The 17,570-nt window shown below is 36.9% G+C and overlaps 1 protein-coding gene across 2 annotated transcripts in view; it reads left to right on the forward strand.

Moving 5' to 3' along the window:
* LOC150095403 (filamin-A-like) overlaps window positions 1-17,570 on the forward strand; it is a 640,838-nt gene that overhangs the window by 174,579 nt on the left and 448,689 nt on the right. For both annotated transcript variants that reach the window (XM_090410722.1, XM_090410723.1), the window contains exons 4-5: window positions 537-634; window positions 15,982-16,248. In XM_090410722.1, the coding sequence (XP_090266848.1) occupies window positions 537-634; window positions 15,982-16,248 (365 nt within the window). The remainder of the gene's footprint in view (window positions 1-536; window positions 635-15,981; window positions 16,249-17,570) is intronic.

The raw sequence follows: 17,570 nt of genomic DNA on the forward strand, positions 1-17,570 counted from the left end.
TCTGATGATAGGAATCATAGCAGTGACGATATTAGGGTATAAATTCTCAGAGGCAAACACAATATAAGTAGTACAAAAGGTATGAGTTTGCCTTCATCTGTGAAGGAAGACAGTTTTAGTAAATAGATGTAAGAGCCTCAACACTGCAAAAATTTTCTTTCAGTGATTGTGAACAACTCTTCGGACTGCTTTTACTTATGTAAAGCATAAACATAATAGTAAGTTAATGCTTAAACAGTACTATTAAGTCTCCAGCTAGTGATAGCTGGAGACTTAACAGATAGAGAACATTAGTTGATAAGGAAACTCTGCTCATTTCTGATAATAACATCCAAGGGGGGAGAAGAGAAAATGTGTTGTCTGAAATTCCATCTGTTTCCCTATGTACCTCTTTCTTTAAACATTGTCCTTAATCAAAAGCAAATAATTTAACAAATGTTTAACTAAATTATACTATGGATATTAGATAATGTACTGGTAGTTATGAATTTTTTAAAAGACACTCAGAGGTGTAAACATTATTTCTCAATATTCAGGTCTTTGTCCTGATTGGCCTGATTGGAAACCTGAAAATGCTTTACAGAATGCTAAGGAGGCTATGGACCTTGCTGATAAATGGTTGGGTATCCCTCAGGTATGTAAGAATTAAGTGCTTATAAATAATTATTGTCAAATCTGATGCTTGCTGTAACTAACTTTGAGTGCAATATTTGTACTATGAACTGATGATTGTATTGTAACAGTAATAATATCAAAGATGCATTGTATCTTTAATATTGTAATGCAGCATTTCCCAAAACATGATCTGCAGCCCAGTGCCAGTCCTCAGAAAATATAATCACTATTGATAGAGAAAATCAAGTTATAAATGATAAATTAAATGACAGAAATGTGTAACTATTATTTGTTCAAGTTTAATGATATTATTATTATTTTGGACAACTCCAAGGAGTCGACAGACTCATCGAGGGAGGCCCTAACATCATGTCAAGAACCACTATTCGACATTCACACAGTATCTATCATACCTTGCCTTGAACTCATCCACGGTCATAGCACCCACAACAGACTCTGGCAGCTTATTCCACTCATTCACCACTCTCAAAGTAAAAAAACTAGCTCTAACACCACTGCTAACCACATTCTTGCCCATCTTCCATGTATGGCCCCTAGTCCTCCCACCACCAGTCCTATTCTCAAAAATATCTTCTGGATTAATCTTATAGAAACCCTTCAGTAATTTGAATGTGTCACTCATATCACCCCTTTTCCACCTATCAACCACTGGGGTAAGGTGGTACAACACCGGGAAGCTCGTTGCAAAGGTACCTGTTCTCATAAGGTTCATTCCACAGACCTGCTATCATCTTGGTCACTCGTCTCTGGATCCTCTTCACCTCCTTCCCATCAAGAAGAAACCCTGGTGCTCATATATGGGCACAGTAGTCTAGATGGGGTCTTATCTAGGCTCGATATAGAGGAACGATAACTTGTTTGTCTCTGCTTGTTAAAGTATTTTTCAGCAACCAAGTGATTTGATGAGCTGATTTAGCCACTTTTGCAATGTGCCCCCTAAACTTCAACTCCCTATCCACCAACACTCCCAAATCCCTGGCCTCATCAATCTCCTGGAGTATGGTTCCACCAATGTGATATACTGCTGCTAATCTTTTCACTCTAAAATGCATAACCTCACACTTTGGCACCTTAAATTGACATCCATTTTCCCTAGCCCAGTCCTCCAAACTATCCAAATCATCCTGCAAAATTTTGACATCCTGTGCACTCACAATTGCTCTACCCAACTTTACATCATCAGCAAACAAGTGAACACTTCCTCTCAGATCCTTTCCTATATTGTTAATGAACAAATTGAAAAGTAGTGATTCAAGAACAGAACCTTTCTGAAAGTTTGTTTTTCACTTGGTTAGACTATAATAAATTTAGTTTAATCCTTTATCCAAGTGTGAGCAAACAAAGATTGCACCTGAAAGTATCTTCAGGACTGGGGTAAGGTGGTACAACACCGGGTAGCTCGTTGCAAAGGTAGAGCAAGCTAACATCATTCCTATCTCAGTATCTCCCATAATGAGATAGGAATGATGTTAGCTTAAGTGGTTCATCTCCTTACAGATACGTATAATGTTATGCATTAAGGGAAGAACCACTACCCAGACTAGTTTCGCCCTTTATTGAGGTGTCTTCAGTGGGAGCCAGGCTCAAGTGGAGATATCAGGCAGAAGCATTAGCAAGGTCATCTCTACCTATAGGAGTTGCCAAACGGTGTGCCACCTTTTTATTAAATTACTCTGGATTTAGAGAAAGATGTTGAAAGTTTATTTTCCACTTGTTTAGACTATAATAAATTTAGTTTAATCTTTTATCCAAGTGTGAGCAAACAAAGTTTGCGCCTGAAAGTTTGCGCCTTCAGGACTGGGATAAGGTGGTACAACACCGGGCAACTCGTTGCAAAGGTGAAGCAAGCTAACTAATAGGTAGAGATGACCTTGCTAATGCTTCTGCCTGGCATCTCCACTTGGGCCTGACTCCCACTGAAGAGACCTCAATAAAGGTCAAAACTAGTCTGGGTAGTGGTCCTTCCCTTAATGCATAACATTAAACATATCTGCAAGGAGATGTGCTTTGCATTATGGCAGATACTGAGATAGGAATGATGTTATCTTGCTTCACCTTTGCAACGAGTTTCCCGGTGTTGTACCACCTTACCCGAGTCCTGAAGATACTTTCAGGCGCAAACTTTGTTTACTCACACTTGGATAAAGAATTAAACTAAATTTATTAAAGAACAGAGTCCTGCGGCACACCACTAGTCACAAGCAGTCTTTTGGACTCCACTCTCTGGTATCTCTCCATCAACCACCCTCCTATCCATCTCACCAACCCTATATCCATCCCCATCTGCTCCAGTTTACTGATTAGTGTTCCATGTCTTATCCTGTCAAAGGCCTTGGCAAAGTCCAGCAGAATCACTGTAAACCCATTACCCTTATCCAGTTCAGCTGTCACTGTGTTATAAAACGTGAGCAAGTTACTGAGGCATGATGTACCCGTTCACAAAACCATGTTGTCCCCAATACAGTATCCTATTTTCTTCTATTCAATCTTGTATTTTCCTCTTGACTATTTTCTCCAGGACCTTGATAATGATTCCTGTTATGCTGATTGGCCGGTAATTTTCAACAGCAGCCTTGGAACCACCTTTATGCAGCGGAACTATTTTCCCCTCTTTCCACTCCCTCGGGACTAACCCAGACCCGAGACATAAACAAAATGGTCAAGGGTACTGACAATTCTTTAGCCGCTTCACATACGACACGAGCTGGTATACCATCCAATCCCACAGATGTAATGACATTGAGGTTTTGCAATAGACTACTCACCTCCACTTCATTCACCACAATTCCTGTATAATCTATTGGTTCATTCATTTCTGCAATGTCATCATCTGGAATATATTTTCTTGCAAAGTGCTCGTTCAGTAATTCAACTATATCAACTGATTCAGTTACCTCCCTACCATCGGTATTCTTTAAAATCATTCTGCCAGAAAGAGTGGCTTTAGCAATAAAGAGAGGGCATGAAACAGACAAGATGATAGTTATGGTGGGTACGAATGACCTGAGAGGTAGTATAAATCGGGTAGGAAAAGATTTAAGAACATTATTAGATATTGTGAAGAGGAAAAGTGTCAATGGGAGAATAGTGTGTGTGCTGCCTCGTTTTGACAATTACGAGTTAAGTAGACGAGCAATGATAATGAATGATATGATTGCAAGAATGTGCAGAAAAAGAGGTCTGGAGTTTGTTGATGTTTGGAGTGTGTTTGAAGGAAAAAGGCAGTTGTATGCTAGAGATGGACTGCATCTTAACATGGAAGGACATAAGAGATTGAAGAAGTTATTGTTTTCTGAACAGGTTGAAGTTATTGGGCAGGGAAACTAATATTGAAAAGGTTGAGTGTAAGAGAGAGAAACTTTAGCACTGATTGTGTATTTATTGATCCTTATAGGCAGAATAAATTGCAGAAGAGAGGGGGAAAAAATCGGCATAGGACTACGGTAGTTAGTGACTTATATATCAGTTCTAAAGCCGGTACAAGATCTAGAGGGAATCTGCAATTTTTGTATACCAATGCTAGAAGCATTAGAAATAAGAGAGAAGAATTTTTGGCATTAGTCAGTGAAATCTCACCAAAAGTTGTAGGCATTAGTGAAACTTGGCTGTCAGCAGAAGATGTGGTCACTGGAATTGAATGTGATGGGTACAGTATTTTCAGGGAGGATAGAGAAGATAGAACAGGAGGAGGAGTACTGTTGATGATAGCTGATGTGTTGCAGCCAAAGAAAGTAGTATATCATGATGATAGACATGTGAATGAGAGTTCATTTGAGGCAGTCTGGTGCGAAATAGTGACCAACGCAACCAAATATACAGTTGGATGCTGCTATAGGCCAGGGAGTACAGGGGGAGATATTGAATTCATGCATCAGCAACTTAGTGCAATGAGTGAAGGCTTAGTGATTATTATGGGGGATTTTAATTATGGTGATATCAATTGGAAGGAGGAAATATCACGTAGCAAAAAGGAAATGGAGTTCATACATCTGCTACGAGATAATTACTTGAAACAGCACGTAACTGAAGGGACACGTGGTGTGAGAGTGTTGGACCTGGTTATTGGTTCAGAGGTTATGTGCATAAGTAAGGTGACCTCGTTACCTCCAGTTGGTGAAAGCGATCATGTGGTATTGACTTGGGAGGTTGCAAAATCTGTGGATTTTTCTATTAAGAAGGGGTATGTACGAAACTACAGGTTAGGCAATTATAACAAGCTTCGGAGTGAGCTTGGAGCCATCCCATGGCAGAACATATTGCAAGGGAAAGATGTTAGCAGTGCTTGGGATAAAATCAGTGGGTATCTGAGGAAAGCAATATCAGATTGTGCCCCCATGGTCAGGAGGTCAAACAAGGCAGGCATTAGATGGATGAGCAGTAGTATCAAGCTTGAACTACAAAAAAAGAAAATGTTATGGAGAATTTACAAGGAGAAGGGCGATCAGGACACCCATGAGCAGTACAAGGCTCAAGCTAGGAAGGTTACCAGCATAGTAAGAAAAGCTAAATCAGATTATGAGAAGACCTTAGCCAAAGAGATCAAGGGTAATCCCAAAGAGTTCTTCCGCTATGTGGCAAGTAAGAGGAAGAATGACTTCGGAAGGATAACCTCAGTGGGTGCTGATGGTATTGAGGTGACAAAATCAGATGTAATAGTCGAGTTACTGAGTGATCACTTCTCAAAAGTCTATCACCCAAGTGAGGATATCTCTATACCTATAGCAATACCTAATGTGAGAATTGAAGCTAAAGAATCAGAGGTATTAAATATATTGCGAAACTTAAATGCAAACACTGCGGTAGGCTTAGATGGAATATCAGCTCGGGTGTTGCGTGAATGTGCAAATGAATTGTCAACCCCTCTTACCTGGATATTTAATTTAAGTTTGAACTCTGGTATGGTCCCTAGGGAGTGGAAGTTAGGCAAAGTGGTTCCTTTGCATAAGGGTGGCTCTAAAACTGCAGTATTGAATTACAGACCAATCACCATCTCAGGAGTAGTGGTAAAAGTATTGGAAAAGTTGGTTAAAGACAAAATTCAAGAATGGGTGGATCAGGATATGATACTCTATAGAGGCCAACATGGTTTTGTTAAAGGTAGATCCTGCCTTAGCAATCTATTAAGTATCCATAATAGAATAACATCAGAGTTGGACAAAGGAACTGGCTACACAGTGGTACTTCTGGATTTTGCTAAGGCTTTTGACAGGATACCCCATAGAACACTGTTACGCAAATTGGAGCAGATGGGAATGGATATTAAATTGGTGATATGGATAGGAGAATGGCTCAGGGAGAGATACCATAAGGTGGTGTATGGAGGAGCCGAGTCCAGAATGAGGCAGGTGACCAGTGGTGTGCCTCAGGGCTCTGTGCTTGGGCCAATGTTGTTTAATTTGTATATAAATGATATAGGAAACGGCTTAAAGGGAGATATTCAGTTGTTTGCTGATGATGCAAAGTTGTGTAGTGCAATAAAAAATCAAGCTGATGTTGAAAGTTTGCAGGAGGATTTAAATAAGCTGGTAAAATGGGCAAAAGAAAATGGATGTCAGTTCAATGTGGAAAAGTGTAAAGTCTTGCATTTTGGGATTAAAAGATTACCAGCTGTGTACTACATAGATGGAAAGGTACTCCAAGAGATTGATGAGGCTAGGGACTTAGGGGTATTGGTAGATAAGGAGATGAAGTTCAGAGGACACATTGCTAAGGTGTCCAAGATTGCACATAGGATTACTTGGTTGTTGAGGAACACACTGACATCCAGAGATAAAGAGGTTATTATTCCCCTTTATAAAGCATTGATACTTCCACATTTGGATTACTGTGCTCAGGTCTGGTCACCTGGATTCCTTGGAGATGAGGAGGCTGTGGAGAGGGTTCAGAGAAGAGTGACCAAGTTGGTGAGTGATATAAAAAATGCTCCCTACATTGATAGATTGAGAGCTTGTGGATTGCAGAGATTGGCTGATAGGCAAAGAAGAGGGGATATGATAGAAACATTCAAATTACTAAAAGGTTTTTATAGGATTGATGCAGGGGAAATGTTTCAGCTGTGTGATAGTGATGGAAGAACAAGAGGTCATCTCTGGAAATTAAAGAAGAGTGTGGTTAACAAAGGTGTCAGAACAAGGTTTTTTGCCTGGAGGGTGGTGAATGAGTGGAATTCATTGCCTGACTTTGTTGTGAGCTCTTCATCTGTAAATGAATTCAAGAAGAGATATGACAGATATTGTTTTGCTAGTTTGGGTCTCCCGCGATGAGTCTACTGACTCCATGGAGATACCCGTAATAATAATAATATACATTTTTTCTTTTACTTGCAATGTATCGAAAAAACTGTTTAGGATTCTCTTTCGCCTGCATGGCCAATGTTCTTTCATAATCCTTTTTTGCTTTTCTTACCACACTCTTTACCCTTCTGGCCTGCACTTTATACTGTTCATGTGCCTGCCAGTCACCTTTCTCCTTAAATTCCCTCCATAGTGGTTTCTTTTTTTGCAGCTCAAGCTTAATGGTGTTATTCATCCATTTAACCCCTACTTGATTTATTATTCGGACTTTAGGTATACAGTCAGCCATTGCTTCATGCAAACACTTCTTAACCGCCTTCCATGCACTATCAACTTCTAGCCCTTGCAGTTGTACATGCCATGGCACTGAGCCAATCAATTTCTAAGCTTGTCATACTTACCAGCTCGATAATTCCACATGTACCCTGTCTTAAATCCAAATTCCACACCTTTAGCCACCTCCTAAGTCAAGCCCCTTTGATCACTCTCACCAATTGGTGGCAACGTGGTCATATTCGTTACAGCCAAATTCTCAAATGCAATTACTAGGTCAAGCACTCTCTGACCGCCTAGTATTTTCCATTACATGCAGTCGCAGATAGTTATCCCTTAATAACTGCATGAAATCCAATTTCTTCCTCCCATGTGTCCTCTCCTCCTTCCAATCAATGTCACCATAGTCGAAATCTCCCATAATAATTACCCTCCTTCCACTCATTTCTTCTATTTGCTTATGCATACTATCTCCACCATCTATTCCATCACCTGGTCTATAGCAGCACCCAACTGTAGATTTTGTTCTGCTAGCTTCAATCTCACACCAAATAGCCTCAAATGATATGAGTATTATATGTTTAGTCTAGGTTCATTGCCTACCTAATATCAGATACCTGGTCAATAAATATTTCACTGACATTAAAAAATCTGCTTGCTTGCTTCAAAACTACACACGTGCATGTATATATATATATAATGGGCTAAAATTATACCGGAAGAAAAAAAAATCACCAGCTATTAAAGTTTGGGAAATCACTATTATAAGGTAATACTGTATTTATGTAAGATTTTCTGTATGTTTCTTGCAAAGTCAACATAAGTAATATGCCTGCTTTGGAGAATTTGAAAGAAGGGAAACAAAAACTTGTATGTTTCTCTTTTGACTCTTATTCCAGACTCATCAATCAACAGGTGGGGATAATTTAATTGCCAGTCAGTTTCCTTATCAGACAACCATCGTATGATCATCGCTGATGGAAACTCTGTGTACATGCAACATAGGATGGGATTATTTTTACTGCTTTAGCTAACGGAAATGAATTTGCTATATGGAGGAAATGGGGATCAATATTTGCAAATGTATCTTAGAGAAAAGTTCAAGCTCCTTAGTACTAAGTACCACTGAGTGGTAGATGAATTTCGTTATTTGGTCACTATTATTTTATCTTTCTGCTTATTCTGGAAAGTGTGCTAAGAGGAAATGAGTAGTGGTTTGTAAAAGGGATCACTTATGCTGATTTGTGGAAGAATTCATCAGTACATATTCCATGTGTACTGATGAAAATAATACCACCAAAATTCTGGTCTTTGATTTTCATTTTTTAAATTATGACTTTCTCCACTCTGATTTTCCTAATAACAAAATGATTTTTCTTACAGATTTTAATGTTCATACCTTTTGACATTCTTTTTCCAAGTGCAATGATCCAGCAGGAAATGCTGAGATACTTGCTTTTGACCACATATTTGCCTACAACAATCATGATCTTAATCATTTCCAAACATTAGTCTTTTCCAAAGCTCAACTTATTTGGTTTGGGAATATTTTTCCTTATCAAGAGAACTGGCAATGCCTCTGAAGGTTAATCTAAATCTCAACTCTGGCAAGGGTCCAAGAGAGTGGAAAACAGGATTAGATAGCTCCATTACATAAAAGTAGCTCCAAAACAGAAGTAGCAAATTACAGACCAGTTGGTATCTCTGGAGTTGTGGTTAAAGTATTAGAAAAGTTAGTTAAAAGTAAAATTCAGGAATGGGTGAATAGGAATATGATACTCTATGGGGGACAGCATGGCTTTGTAAAAACTGTGCTGCCCCCAGTAAAGACTTCAGTAATTTATTCTCATATATTAAGGGGGCAGTGAAACTGGATAAAAGAAATGGCTACACTGTGATACTACTCAACTTTGCAAAGGCATTTGACAGAATACTGCATGGAAAACTATTATATAATTGGAGCAAATGGTAATGAATATGAAGCTGGTGCATGCAACAGCTTCATATGTGGCTGACAGACATCCGAGGGTGATATATGATGGAGTGGAATCAAGGCAAATGAGGGCAACTAGTGGCATGACTCAGGGCTCTGTACTTTTAATTTGTACATTAAAAGATATGAGGGGGATATTCAGTTGTTTGCTGATGATATAAAACTGGGGAGGGCAATAGTTGATAAAAGTGATGTAGATATCCTGCAGGATGATTTAAATAAATTGGCAGTGTGGGAAAAGGACAATGGTTGTCAATTTAATGTTGCAAAATGTAAGATAATGCATCTTTGGGATGAAAAGATTACATACCATCTATCATATTGATGGTAATAGATTACAGGAAATTGAGGCTAGGGATCTGGGGTTGATGGTGGATAGAGATTTGAAATTCAGAGGACATAATGCGAAGGTTGGTAGAATAGCTTGGGGGATGTTGAAGAACACATTGACAGGTAAAGATAGAGAGGTTATTGTCCCTCTTTATTTATAAGGCTATGATTCAGTTACATGTTGACTACTGTGCACAGATTTGGTCACTTGCATTCCTAGGGGACTGGGTGTTGGAGAGGATTCAGAGATGAGTGACACGATCTTGTGACAGGTCTGTGGAATGCTCCATATGAGGATAGATTGAAGGTATGTTGGTTTCAGAATTTAGCTGACAGGTGGAGGAGAGGGGGATATTGATAGAAACTTGTAAGTTACTAAAATGATTCTATAAGATTGATACAAAAGAAATTTTTCAATACATGAGGAGTATGGGGAGAACAAGAAGTCGGACTTTGAAGTTGTCTAAGAGTGTGGTTAGTAAGGGTGTGTGTGGACTAGTTTCTTTACTTGGAGAGTGGTGAATGAATGGAATGGATTACCAGAGGTGGATGTGAGTATCCCAACAAAAGACTGCAATGAGTCTTGACTCCATGAGATAAATGTCTAAATAATATTAGGTCACAAATATTATTTATGAAAACAAACAACAAAGAAATAATCTTGATCAGATTATCTGTTTTCGAACTTCTAATTTGTACTAATGGTCAGATTATGTACTTGGTCAGATTATTTGTTTTCAGACTTCTAATTTTGCACTAACTGTATTGCTGCCAATTCTTATGGGTATCAAAGCTCTATTCTGAATTGTTGTGTCCCTATTTACGATTATTAAACTTTCTTTTATCCTTTCAAGTGAATCTCTATTTTATTAGAAATTTTTATTTCTAATAAAATTTTTATAATCTCTATTTCATTAGAAAGAGATCATATGAATCTTAACTGATATCCAAAGTTCTGGTCTTGATGGTATTGCTCTAATTACTGTGAAAGAATTTTTATGCTTCTCATTGTATTTCCCATTCATTATGGTTCCCATTCTCAGTTTTGATTTCTTTCTAATTTAATAAAGAAAGCCTTAAGTCATAAACAAAATTGTGAATTTGCAATGAGACACATACACAGAACAGATAAAAATAGTCTACAGTATCCCAGCTTTTTTGAACAATTTAACAATTTTGCTACTCTTAGTAAAATTAGGGGAAAAAAAATAATATAACCAATTGTCTTTTTTCTCTCTCATATGATTTTGTAGTTCATGCAGTGTTATGTAATCAAAATTTTATTATATTATGAATACACTGTACTTAGCTCAGAAACCACCTGATTTTTTCTGATCATATTTAAAAAAATGCTTTTTTTTTTTTTTTTTTTACTTGTGAAATAAGATAACATTAGTTTTCTGATTTCTTTGCCATCTGAGACAGTTCACAAATGTGAGTTTTACACATATACACTTGCACAATTTGAAACCGGCATTCCATAACTGTTGACAAAACTGCTAAAAATTCTCCTGCCTGACACAAAAGTACTTGATATATAAGTCATGCAAGCTGCCATCTGATGTATGATGTTCATATACTGGTTCGGCTATCTAAGTGAATCCCAGAATACTCTGCGTATTATGTAGCAGATTTCACGTATTAGCTATTTAAAGTTGTGTTTATTTGTCTTGTTACTATTAAAACCTTTGTAGACTGTAGACTAATTACAAGTCATCTTACTCAAATAACGTCTTATTCTACTTTCTACATGTCTTATAACATGCCCTACATGTCTTATTCCACTTGATGGTGGATTCTGCTATCTATGTAAAAAAAAAAAAAAAAAAAAAAAAAAAATCTTAATCTTTGTTCACTGCGGTCTTATACAACTTCTATGGATGACCATAAAAGTTGTAAAAGATTAATATGATAACTCATTAGTTTCAGATTCGCTTTCATGAATCAAGATGTGATCTATGCCATTGGGATCAAATTTTTTCTTAAAATTTAGCCTTTTATCTTCACCCTGAGTGGGCATAATTTCTGTGCTATTCTTTATATTTTGTGTTTATTCCTGCACCTATATCCTCTTTTAACCAATTTTTGCATATGACAATAATCTTTTGACAGATAGTCTCATCATTTCCACACTTGTCACCCTTGTCATCCCAATCTTAACAGCCATTTGAAAACTGTTGAGTCATGTCTATGCTGTTTTTTTTGCTTCACATTGCTACTCTGAACACCAATAAGTATAGATAAGGTGTATGTATCAGTTTTGGAATAAAAGCAACAGGAATTATAATCTTCAAGGCCTATAGGACATTGTGGGAGGGTTGGTCATGTCCTGTTAATTAGCCAAGAAGAGTTTGCTTCTCATTGAAATCCATAGCAGGCATGATTATGTGACATGCTGATTGCCGTTTGGCAGTTGTACATAAAGCAACATTTGTTCATAATGGTTATATTGTTTTCACTTTACGAGTAATTAGTTACAATGCAGATAGCTAACTTAAGTTAATTTAACTACTGTATGTTGGTTATATTTGATATAATTATTTGTATAATTTGAAGAAATGAAAAATAATATCAATTAGCAAATATATACATTTTATTAAAATAAGTACTGGAATAGCACTATTTCTGAGAAATGTCAATTGCACACATACCTGATTAGTATATGGATCTCTTTTAGCCTTCATCATGTCTTCTACCTTTCCTACGAATATTATCAAAAACTCAAGGAGCAGTTGTAACTCATAAGTTTTTCTTAAAGGTGTTCTGTTGAGTACATGAATGTGCTCAGGCCATTCAAGTTTTTTCACATTTTCCTTAAACCATGTCTTAAACCACATTTTCCATAAAGTGGATGACAAACAATATTAAACAGGAACTGCTTGTGAAAAAGAGGCTATGGAAGAGATATAAGGAGACAGGTGAAGACAGATGCATGAAGAATATGAGACACATACCAGGAGAGTGACTAGTATGGTAAGGAAGGTGAAACTGAAATATGAGAAGAGATTGGCCCTAAGATCCAAAGAAAATCCTAGGGAATTTTTTAGCTATGTGGCCAGTAGGAGGAGAAATGATTGTGAAAGGATGACATTGTGGGATGAAAATGGGAATAGAATGACTGATGCAGAGTACACAGTGGAATTGTTCAATGAACACTTTATTGGTGCATTTCATCCTGGAGGAGTCAATTTGAATACTAGAGGGATAGGGCAGATTAGAGGTGCAGGAGGAGAGTGTTTCAAATACTGAGTACTCTTGATGTCAATAAAACATTGGGACTGGATGGTATTTCACAAGTTTTGAGAGAATGTGCTAAGGATCTGACGCTGCATTTGACCTGGCTTTTTAATGAAAGTCTGGCTATGGGAAAGGTGCCCCAGGAATGGAAGGAGGGTAAGATAGTGCCATTTCATAAGGACGGTAGCAGACTGGAAGTGTCTAATTATAGGCTAGTTTGTATGTCGTCAGTAGTTAGTTAGTAAGATCTTGGAGAAAATAGTGAGGGACCGTATACAGCATTGGGCAGATGTGGGTAATGTTATCTGTGAGATTCTACATGGATTTGTGAAGGGGCACTCTTGTTTTAGCAATACTAGCCTTTTATGATAAAGTTACAAGAGCATTAGTTGAGGGAAAGGCATATACCACCATTTTCCTAGACTTAGCAAAGGCATTTGTCAGGGTCCACATGATAAGCTGATATTCAAGTTGTAGCACATGGGTCTGGATGTCAGATTGTTCAACTGGATTCAGGATTGGCTGTCCGATAGGTATCAGAGAGTTGTGTATGGTGGAGCAATATCAAAGAGGCAGAAGGTTACAAGTGGGATTCCACAGGGCTCAGTACTCGGACCCATATTGTTTAACCTTTATATCAATGACATTGTCCGTGGATTGCAAGGGGATATTCAGTTGTGTGCGGATGATGTGAAGCTGGGAAGGGTTATTAATAATAGTGCAGATGTGGTAGCCCTGCAAGAGGATTTGAATAAGCTAGATAGATGGACAAATGAATGGGAGTGTCAGTTTAATGCAGCAAAATGTAAGGTCTTGAGGTTTGGGACACGTCGATGGGATGCTGCATACTCTATGGGAGGAGTTAAACTGGAGGAAGTAGGGGAGAGAAGAGATCTGGGGTTGATGATTGATAGAAACCTGAAATTTAGGGGATATATTGCAAAGGTAGTGAAGGTAACACAGATGATTGCTGCAATAATGAGAAGGACACTGACCTGCAGAGATAACATGGTTATCATTCCATTGTATAAGACTCTGATCAGACCACACTTAGACTATTGTTCTCAGATCTAGTCCCCAGGATTTGAAGGAGATAAATTAACTGTGGAAAGGGTACAAAGGCGAATAACAAAGATGGTGTCAGGACTGTACAATATTAGTTATGAGGATCGGCTGAGGGAGTGTGGACTGCAGAGTTTGGTGGATAGAAGAGGTGATATGATTGAGACTTTTAAAGGTGGTTACACGGTTGACACTGGGGAGTTCTTTCGCTTGGTTGAACAGTGGGAAGGAGTAATGACAAGGGGGCCATCCCTGGAAGTTATGAAAGGAAACTGTTAGAAAGAGGGTGAGGAGTGGTTTCATTGCATGGAGGGCGGTTGAACCATGGAATGCATTGCCTGATGGAGTGGTGAGAGCAGGAACAGTCAATGCGTTTAAGGAGTGGTATGGTAGACTTTGTGTTTCCTAGGAGGGACCTCCTTCGATGAGTCTAGATAGACTTGTTTTTCTTAGAAAGGACCTCCCACGATGAGTCTTTTGACTCCATGGAGGCATGAATAATAATATAAAATAATTCTTTTAGTTCTTCCAATTGTATTTATTCTATATCAGTACTGATTTCTTCATTATTATTTTCTATTATTAAATTTGGGACATTCCATAAATTCTTATAATGTTCTATTCATTGTTTCTCTTGAATTATGTGCTGTATCTTTTTCTTCATTGTTTAATTTCCTTAACATTTTGTAGGTTGTCTTGTCTTTCATGTATGTCTTCTTTTATTTTATTAATAAGCCTGTCCCAAGAATTTTTCTTAGCTATCTGTACTATGGTTTTAGCCATAATTCTTTTGTTTTTGTATATTTCTTCTGTTTCCTTTGTATGTTTTTGAAGGAGTGATTTGTATGCCATTTGTTTTTCTTTTATTGCATTTTCTGTATCTATTCTTCCAGATTTTTAATGTTTTTCTTTTTAATATTTATTTTTCTTTCCAAGTACTTCATAGGCTGTTTTATGAATTATCTTAAAGTTTTCTGTTCTTCTTTTATATCTTCACTGATTTGGGCTTCTTTATATAATGTTAATCATGATTGGTATAGCATTCTAACTTTCTTCTTTTAATAAACTTTGTATACTTGTTCTATTTCTTGTTTTTTTCTTATTTACTTCCTTTCTCCATTTTGCTTGTATTTTTATTTTAGAGACTACTAAATAACGATCTGAAAAAATTTCACTTCCTCTATAAACATGTGCATCTCTTGCTACCGTTGCTAGTTTCTGATTAGTAATGATATAATCAATTATAGATCTTGTGCCTCTGCCATTCCAAGGATATTTATTTCTATTATTTTTTTGAAAAAAAAAAGTATTGGTTATTTTAAAATTATTGAAAGTACAGAAGTCTAATATTACCAAATTTTGACCATTGTTATTCATGCGAATTTCTCCATATTTTCTTAAGACATTTCGGATGGATTATTTCCAACTCTAGCATTAAGATCTCCTATTAATATATAGTCATTTTTATTACATTTAACTGTTTTTGTAGTTTCTCATAAAATTGTTTGAAATCCTCTTTCCTACCTTCTTCAGGATCATATACTTCTATGATATTTAAGTAGTTTCTATTTGTTTTTAATTTACATGTTATACTTTGATCATTTACAAAACTGTACTTTTGTATTCTAGTTTTTCATTTATTATTGATTAAAATGGCCACACTGCTACAAGCTCTGATATGTTGGTTCACTGGACTGTATAGCATAGTAAAACCATCTATATCTTTTGTTCCCTTTTGTTTCTATTATCATGACTATAATAATATTTTAACTTTTTAGTTGTTTTACCAATTCTAATTCCTTTTAGTGTTATGCTTTGCTTTAAAATGTTCAAGATTCCTAATCATTTACCTTTATTCTTTCTTGGTCATTTTCGGTTGTTTCAGTCTGAATTTTCCAGTTCCAGCATCTCAGTTATAGAAATTTTTTATTTGGTAAGGTAACTAGCCTTACCTCCTACTTGTCATTTGACAAGCTATGTAGATTTAGCCCAGAACAAATCAGTAAACCTCCTTTATACTTGTTGTATAATCATATCACATAATCTGTGATGTTTTCAAATATCCCCAGCCCCCACAGATTTTTATGGCTTTTTGTAGATTGATATGCTAATAACATTTTGCTTGTTTTTAATAGCAATTTTTTGTTTGTTTTTCAGCTAGTAAAACCAGAAGAAATGGTGAATCCCAATGTGGATGAGCTTTCGATGATGACGTATCTGTCCCAGTTTCCTAATGCTAAACTAAAGCCTGGTGCTCCACTTAGGCCTCGCATCAATCCTAATAGAGTAAGATGTTATGGTCCTGGTATAGAACCAACTGGTGTCGTCGTAGGTGCTCCTACTAATTTCACTGTTGAAACATTCAGTGCTGGTAAAGGCGATGTACAAGTAGCTATTCAGAACCCTGCTGGCCAATTAGAACCAGTAAGTAGATACTTATGGAAAAAAAGTTAGTGATTGCTGTATTTTATGAATATAAGCTGGCAATCAGTAAAATGCTGAATTTGATTTTTGTTGCAAATAAAGAATGTAACATGATCTTTACTCTTCCATTGTTAAAATAATTAAAAGTTGTATTGTAATTTATAATTCAAATATTATTCCTTTTTATGTGACACTTGTGTTGGAGAAAATTTTAACTTTGCAATTTCAAATTGCATTCTTTTTTTAAACATGTTAGATATGTTTAGAGATTTAGTCATGCCAGACTATAATTTTTGACATTTTACAATAGACAGTATAATACTATAACATAAACATATACACATCAGAATGTGTTAATGTTACAGCATAGGATAGTTTATTTTGACATTGAACTTCAGTTTTGAATGAGAGCTACTCCATGGAATGGAATAAAAAGAAAAAAAAAAAATCTTTGAAGGAAAAATACTCTACCCCCCCAATGGAAAACAGTTTTGGTGTGTTATACACTTGTATAATCAAAATTAAGCATTTGATTCATTATCTTCATCTGCCTATGGCCAGTGTTGAGGTTACCATGAATAATAGTTTTCCAGTTCAATCTCTCAGCAGCCAAGTTATTTAAATTTTTGTAAGTGTTCTTTGTTTCATTACACCAGTGTATGATCAAATGTCCAAATTTAGAAACAAAACTAGAGAAAACCTGTAAATCCACCAGGAAACAAAGTTAATGGTTGCAGAAAAATATGAAATAATATTTACACATGCACAGTTGCTCAGATAAGTAGCTTGCTGGAAATATAAACAGTTGCTAGAGTTCATATTTGGCTTACCATAGTGAACTCGTATTGACTTGGTATCTGATGCAAGTTGGTTGTAAACATCATTGTTATGAGCGATTCATAAAATTAGGCTAAATACTCTTATATATCACTGTTATTTCTCCTTTGCATTATTATTATTATTATTCAGGCCTCCAAGGAGTCAAAAGACTCATCGAGGGAGGTCCTTCCTAAGAAACATAGTCTATCATACCACTCTTTAAACTCACTGACCGTTCTCGCTCCCACCACTCCATCAGGCAATGCATTCCACGGCTCAACCACCCTCCACACAAAGAAACCACTCCTTACCCTCTTGCTCACAGTTTCCTTTCGTAACTTCCAGGGATGGCCTCTTGTCATCACTCCTTCCCGCTGTTCAACCAAGCGAAAGAACTCCCCAGTGTCAACCCTGTAACCACCTCTCAACAGTTTAAAAGTCTCAATCATATCACCTCTCCTTCTTCTATCCACCAAACTCTGCAGTCCACATTCTCTCAGCCG

The sequence above is a fragment of the Typopeltis vanoorti genome, chromosome 20, assembly GCF_054136105.1.
Source record: "Typopeltis vanoorti isolate ZY-2024b chromosome 20, IOZ_Tvanoo_1.0, whole genome shotgun sequence".
NCBI classification, from domain to species: domain Eukaryota; kingdom Metazoa; phylum Arthropoda; class Arachnida; order Uropygi; family Thelyphonidae; genus Typopeltis; species Typopeltis vanoorti.